The sequence below is a fragment of the Lactuca virosa genome, chromosome 5, assembly GCF_052849685.1.
Source record: "Lactuca virosa cultivar CGN04683 chromosome 5, Lactuca_virosa_CGN04683_v6, whole genome shotgun sequence".
NCBI classification, from domain to species: domain Eukaryota; kingdom Viridiplantae; phylum Streptophyta; class Magnoliopsida; order Asterales; family Asteraceae; genus Lactuca; species Lactuca virosa.
In genome coordinates, this window is record NC_136430.1 from 91,531,810 (window position 1) to 91,539,517 (window position 7,708).

At 36.9% G+C, this 7,708-nt stretch overlaps 1 protein-coding gene across 1 annotated transcript; it reads right to left on the minus strand.

Annotated features, from left to right (window-relative positions):
• Nucleotides 1–5,652: 5,652 nt before the first annotated feature.
• LOC145114845 (uncharacterized) lies at nt 5,653–6,867 on the minus strand. Its single transcript, XM_079050937.1, has 2 exons — nt 6,566–6,867; nt 5,653–6,470 (listed from the first exon to the last, which is right to left on the minus strand). The coding sequence occupies exons 1-2, from the start codon at nt 6,746–6,748 to the stop codon at nt 5,814–5,816; spliced, it is 840 nt and encodes a 279-aa protein (XP_078907063.1). The 5' UTR covers nt 6,749–6,867; the 3' UTR covers nt 5,653–5,813.
• Nucleotides 6,868–7,708: the final 841 nt, after the last annotated feature.

The window sequence follows — 7,708 nt, forward strand, 5'->3', positions numbered from 1 at the left end:
TGATCTAAATGAAAGTCGTAGTATTCGTTAAACCAAGAATTTTCATAAAAAGAACGTCAAAATCTGACTTCGTATGAGGAAGTTATGATTTTCCCAAGTTTCAGTATAGCAATATACAGCTAAAAACTCGAAATAAAGATCGAGTGATTTTTAGCCGACGCAACCTAAACGAGAATCGAAGGTCTCGTCAATAGTAGTACAACGGTAAAAAGACAGACGAAAATGGACGTCGGACGAAGAAGTTATGAATTTTTAACAGATTTTCCTGTCCCAATCTGTAAAAAATTATAATATTAAAAATAAAGTCAAAATTAGCCGACGGAGTCTAAACGAAAGTTGTAGAGTATAATTTCACATATGCGTGGATATAAAGAACGTCAAAAACGAAGCTCGTATGCGAAAGTTATGAATTTTTGAAGTTCGGGAAACAAAAACCGAGAATTCTCGAATGTGCATGGCCCGGGTTCGGCCACGTCGCCCCATTCCTCGCGAGCATGCCCCGTATCCGACCCGATGACTCATCCGAAGCACGGCCCAACGAGAATCCGACGCGTGTCGCATCTGTGGCGTGTCTGAAGCGAGCCACGTCTCGCATGCGAGCCTCCGACACGGTCCCTCCCCCTCGCCTGCGAAGCTGCCGCGTGGCTTCTCCTCCTCCCCCCGGATTCGAGCCTCACACCTATATAAGGGAGGTACGAACCCTCCCGGTTTTGGTTGGTATTTTCTATACTTTTCACACTAAACTTTATTTTAAGCCCCTTTTAACCCCCCGAAGCCTCGAGAACCTACCTAACACCCGAAAAACGTCCCGAAGTGCCCGAAGACCCCGAGAAATTTATCTTTTCGGTTTGAAGCTCAACCCTCGCAAGGCCCGGTTTTCAATAAAGCTCTCGGTTTTCATCGAAGAAAGTTATTTATAGGAACGAAGTGGTGCCCAAATTACTATTTTAACCTCCGGTTATTTCACGGTGAGTTCAAATTATAGGAACAATTGTATGTTATGTGTTATATGTGCAATATGTTTTCCCGTGTTTTTATGAAAATGAGTTATACCTTTGACCACGAAGTGAATGACTAAGCATCACTTGGGTATTGGTATGTAGCCTTTGACCATGAAGTGAATGAGGAAGCATCACTTTGGCACTGGTAGAATGCTGGATAGGGCTGAAACCTGTAAATTCTAGCAAAATGTTAATTCAAAAATCGTTTATTTTCTGTGCCATTTGGGCTAAAGTCTTATTGATGTATATATCAAGTTGAAATTGTTGTATCTTATTGATTATAAATCTTTGAATCAGATCATTTGTTGATATGGAAAGCTTGTCACATGATTCACATATGCATTTGTTGTTCTTTGTTCTTCTTTGCTTATGTCATATTGGTATATATATGGCATAACGTTATATTGTATCTATTTTTGAACTCACTAAGCGTCACCGCTTATCCCTCTCAGTGTTAAATTATTGCAGGTAATAAGGATTCAGTATAGACACATACTGTTGGAAGATTTAGAATAGTTAATAATATTACTTTTGTTTTTAGTGATCGTGTATGTATAAAATTATAATTTCCTGGGTAGTTATGTAATATACTAAAACTTAGTCGGTTTGTATACAGTCTTTTGTAATTAAACTATCAATGTAAAATATTGTTTATGAATATGCATGTAGCATGTTTTGGAGTAATATGATGTAATTTTAGAGAGGGGTTCTCTCACTATTGTAGGTTAGAGGGGCAAAATAATCAGGTCGACATCCACTTTATGTCCCCATAAAGCACGCAAATAAGTTAAGGGACTGATTCGGCAAATTCGAAATACATTGTTAGGCTAATGTGTCATTTTCCCTAAAATTAACTATTACAACATAATGCAAAATCAATTTAAATTAACAGCTATCCTGTGATTAGTGATTACATGGACCAAAAACCTAAGGGGTGCTAACTAAAATTCGAGGCTCAAATAAACAACCCATTAAATCATACAATTCATACAATTAACAAAACCATGTTAACAAATAAACTATCCTACAATGCTCAAATAAACAACCCATTAAATCATACAATTTATACAATTACCAAAACCATGTTAACAAATAAACTATCCAACAATGTTATCAGTTTACATAAAATTAGATAAACATATTCATATACGTTTATATTTTTATCAATTAACAAAACCATGCTAAAAAATAAACAAGTATACATTGATATTGTTATCACATTCAATAGTCAAGACTCAACAAAATTAGCAAAATGAACAGATTCACATACATTCATATTGTTATAACTTCCTACAATGTTATCAAATTACATGAAATTAGCAAAGAAATCGACATTGTATATGTTTAAACGAGTAAACAAATTGAGCTTGCAGGAAGAAAAAAAAATGAAATCAGCAGAAGACATGGATTTCGAACCGAGTTTGCAAGAAAAAAGGTTAAAAGTTACCACTTACGTTATGCGTTTATGTAACTGTGTCGGGTTGAGGAAAACTTTATGTGTCGTCGTTGCCTTGATGTGTGGTACAGGAGGTCGGGGATCTGCGTCGATGATTGGAGTAGAGGCCAAGCTAAGCTGACGAACAATGGAATCAATTAAAAGAAACATGGATGTCAATTGCAAGGTGAACTGGAAAAATGGAAGTTAAGAGTGGGAATTGGTATACGTTCTAACCCTAATGAGCGTATACCAATTCTCATTCCCAACTTCCATTTTTTTGGTTCACCTTGCAGCCGACATTCACGTTTCTTTCAATTTGTTATCTTGTTCGTTGGTTTAGCCTCGCCTCCACTCCACTAACTAGCACAGATCACCAACCTCAAGTTTGGCGCATCAAGGCAGTGATGACACATAAAATTTCCCTCAGCCCGACAAGGTTAGATAAACACATTAGGTAAGTGGTAACTTTTAACATTTTTTCTTACAATATCAGTTTGAAATCTATGTCCTCTACGGATTTCATCTTTTTTTCTTGCAAGATCAATTCGTTTTACTCTTTTACAAAGTTACAATGTCGATTTCTTAGCTAATTTCATGTTTAACCGATTTAATGTGATTTGATAACATTGTAGGATGTTATAACAGTATGAATGTATGTGAATATGTTCATTCTATCATATTTTGTTGAGTGTTGATTGTTGAATGTGATAACAGTATAAATATGTAGTTGTTTATATGTTAACATGGTTTTGTTAATTGATAACAGTATAAATATATGTGAATTTGTTTATATGATTTCATGTAATCGGATAACATTGTAGGATCGTTATATCTTAACATTGTTCCGTTAATTATATGATTTTATGGGTTGTTTATTTGAGCCTTAAATTTTAGTTAGCACTTATTAGTTTTTTGTCTATGTAAAAACTAATCATAGGTTAGCTATTAACTTAAATTGATTTCGCATTTTGTTTTAATGGTTAATTTTATTGTTTGTTTATTTTCGGTGGATATGAATGCAAACAGTCCAAATCCTGCTCAAATTACAAGCAATAAAGGTGTAGGAGGTTCGTGTTCTAATCAAGTAAATATATACTCCGTTACTCGGACAAGATGAGACGCATATTGATGATACATTCAAAAAAAAAACAACACGTTCACCAGCATGGGCCCATTTTAAAATATTTAATATGAATGGTGAAGAAACAAAATGCAAGCATTACTCTAAAGTATTGGGTTGCTATATTGGGTGCACATAGCAAGAATAGTACAAAATATTTACTTGCCCATTCTAAACGTTATTTACAAAAACCATCTTTAGATATTCGTGGATCTATCTAATGTCGATACATCAAGGAAATATTTGGCTGAAATGATTATCGTACACGGATATCCACTTTCAAATGTAGAACATCATGGATTTAGAAAGTTTATGGGAAGTCTTCAACCTTTGTTTAAAGTTCTTTATTGAGACACCATCAAGAACGACATAAAAAGTATTTATGATTACGGAAAGGATAAAACTACTCCTAATTTCTATTTGCTTAAATTATGTTATAAACTTAATTTGTTGTGTAGCCTATGTAAGGTTTTAATTTGTCATTATTCCATCGTAGTTTTTTCCAAACATTTTTTTTTGGTGTAGATATCGGGTTTTCGGGTCTATATCAGGTTTCAGGTTTAGGGTCGGTTCGAGAGAATTTTCAACCCCGATAGGGCGTCCCGATAAGAAACCCGTCGGGATGACAACAAATTTTCATATCGGGTTCGAGGATGGGATACTCTGCCCCGTCTCCGAACCCACCTCATTGTCATTCCTAATCCTCAACCTAGCCTCCTCCTGGCCCAAACTCTTCGTCTCGACTCTAGGACGTCACCAATTCAATCCGAATGACAGACAACTCACATGCAATTTTGCAATTTTCATAAGTGCAAATTTGATCTCATGGTCTTCCAAAAGCATACGATGATTCCTCGCCCCTTTACAAAATTTGAGTGCACAGCTTTGGCCAATATTGTTGCTAACATTGCATGGTTTCGATCTTTTTCTCAAAACTTTGTGTTCCTCCAAACCTATGGTGCTATAACGTTGGAGCCATTACGTTGTTTCATGACATACAAAACAAATAGATGTCAATAATCTCTCTGCTAAACCACTAACAAGAACAACTATACCCCATATTGATACAGTTGATGCCACCAAACCGCTACCCTCCCCTTAATTTTCTTTCCTTCATGTCAAGCTTCATGTTGGTAAACTCCCTTCATTTGAGAGACCATATCATACTAGTATGGGTCGTCATCTGTATTGTATATATGGGTCTTTAGAGTGTTAGGGTTTGGGTGTACTCCCTGTTTTATATCATAGTGTATAAATCCTTTTGAGTTAAATCCTTTGACTTCGCTATCTCCTTATAAGCAATAAAGCATCAAGAGACTGTTTTCTACTACGTTCATAATACAAAACTCAAAAGGACCACAATACATGATGCTAGCAACTAAGGTACAAAATGAACCAAACAAGATCTTGAATTAGTATTAAATGTTTTGCTGGATTCATATGAAGTTAAAGGATATGATAATTAAGTATTCAACCATAATGGTTGGGCAGGTTAACTAAAAGAATAAAGTTGCCACCATCAATCTGACAGGATAATTAATTACCCGTAAATCAGATGCTTTATATTATCATCATATCCTATGCAAAGGATTTACCCAGACTATTCACCCTTAGAAACATAAATAATATGCACTAAAGTTTCACCAAACCCCCTAAAACATTATATCTCAAGTGTTAAATTCCAACATTGCACATGAATTGTAGTGATAAAAGTAACAATGTCAGAGGCACGCTTACCAGTCATCTTCATGATACAGATCACAGGTGATGCCTAAAGAAAAGATGTCCACCCCCAATATATCAATCATCCTGAACACAAACAAAGAACAAGTTAGATTCAGCAAAAATATTTTACTGATTAACCTTCAAACCCAAAAAGAAGAAGAAACAGAAACAATAAAACCTTGAATATCCATTTCCTGTTCAAATCGGGAGCAATCTTCACCAAACTGAGTTTGCAACAGAACACATTATTCACACATGAAACGAAAGGACAACTAGCTCGCCTGAAATCACTCAATCGCGAATAAAAATAAAGAAATCAAGATCGAGACATGAATACCTTCGTATCAGAATCAGGGGTATAAGGGAGATTGTAAAGCAAACATGGATTGATTAATTGACATGCTAAAGAAATCTATAAACTATTACTGGGTATGCAGAAATCTAAGATGCACCCAAGGATAACATTTTACACAAATTACCCCTAAAAAGAGAACAATGTACTACAGCCTCTCTCTCACTCTCTCTTTCCTCACTTCTTCGCCTTCCTAGTTGCAGTGACTTTCTTCGCTATTGCTGGTTTGGGTTTCAAGCTCTTCGCAGATGCCTTCTTCGCCACAGCCTTTGGAACGGCGGCTGCTTTTTTCCCTGGAGTCGATTTAGCTGCTGTCTTTGCTACTTTAGCCGGTTTGGCAACAGTCTTGGGCTTCGGTTTCGCCTTGGCAGCTACGGCTTTTGGTTTTGCAGCGGGCTTGGCGGCGGCTTTTGGTGCTGCTGGCTTCGCTGCGGCTTTGGGAGCCGCTGCCTTGGGCTTAGCAGCAGGCTTGGCTTTCGCCGCGGGCTTAGCCTTAGCAGCTTTCTTCGGTTTCGCTGCTGTTTTTGCCTTTGGAGCTGCCTTGGGCTTGGCAGCAGCCTTCTTCTTAGCGGGCGCTTTTTTGGCAGCTGTCTTTGGCTTTGCAGCAGGTTTCTTCTTCGCCGGAGCACCTGTTGCCGTAGCTTTTGCCGGTAGCTTGTATGAAGCCTTGACCTTCACTAGTTTACCAGCAGCAACGAATTTCTTCAATTGGGTGTATAAAAGCTTCTTAAAATTCGCCGGAAGATTCTTTTGTTTCCCCTCGATGAACTTAGTGATCGCATACTGGCTGGAACCAGTCCTCTCTTTCAACGTAACAATGGCATCCTTAATCATCTGTAAACAAAACCAATCACGAAAAAGCATTAGTCACAAAGATCAAATCATAACAGAACAATTTAAAAAGACAACAAATTGAAAACAATTCACACCTCGAAGTATGTTGGATGAAGAGAAGGACTTCTAGGTTTTCGGTTGGCAGATGGCTTCTTGGCTTTCTTTGGTTTTTCTTCAGCTGCCGGGACCTCGGGTTTCTCCTCCTGTGGGGCGGAGTCAGTGGTAACGACTTCCGGTGCAGTGGGCTCCGTCGCAACAATTGGTTCTTCAGTCGCCATCGCCGTTGGGTTTGGAATTCAAAGCAAGCTCTGAAAATTGAATTTAGATCTGGAAATGCTAATCGAACTGAGATTGATTGCGATGATGGAATGTAGCGTCTGAGTGACAAAGATGAGTTTGTGGGGATTTAAATAATAAGGAGCATGAGGGACATATCTAAAAGCAGCGTTTTGATTGGTCCATATAGGGGTCACACGGATCGGACACCTAACTGGAATTTAAACATGAGCTGTTAGATTATTCACCATCAACGGCTTAGAATGACTCTTGTGAAGGTAGAGATGAAGTTTAGATGAGATGTATTATTCATTTTGGTGTGTTTCTATGCTCAATTAATTTGAGCATAAATGTAATTTTACTTGATGAAATTTGATGAAATTTTTTGAGGTTTGTAGATATAGAAGTTAGCTTTTTGTCAAATATTTTTACGGATGCTGAAGTTTAGTGGTTTGAGAGATATTCGATTAGATATGTACAATGGTAAAAAAGGGTATCTATTTGGAGGTATTGATGTTCTCAAGTGTTTTCAAGTCAATGCTTTCGTTTGATTTGTGAGTTTGACATCAGGTTGGATGCTAACTATACCGGGGAGTCCATAGAATCAAGTATTGTCCAAATCGAATGAGATTTGGATGTAGAAATATACAATTAAATGTTGTATAAGATGAACAAGTTCGTTGATTGTGATTAAGTAATGTCATTTGTATTGATATTTGTTGTTTTATTGATGGTATCGGTACCGAGTATACTTAATTCTATATATGTGTATTTAACGTTGTTACAATATGAAAAATCCGGTAGCATAAGTCTTTTTTTACGTTGGTTATTAAAATCTGGATTTTCATGTAAGGTGTTGTTAGTAGTTACACGGAACTGTTTCCACACTGTTTCTAGTGTTTTATGTAGTTCAATGTTACAAGCATTCTATATTAACAATCAAATAATAGAATTACCTTTTT

What these genes read in the sequence shown, in the direction of transcription:
- LOC145114845 (XM_079050937.1), bottom strand. Translation starts at nt 6,748, where the DNA reads ATGGCGACTGAAGAACCAATTGTTGCGACGGAGCCCACTGCACCGGAA. An exon ending in TTCATCCAACATACTTCGAG is followed by an intron (nt 6,471 to 6,565) that starts GTGTGAATTGTT and finishes TTTTGTTTACAG; the next exon opens with ATGATTAAGGATGCCATTGT.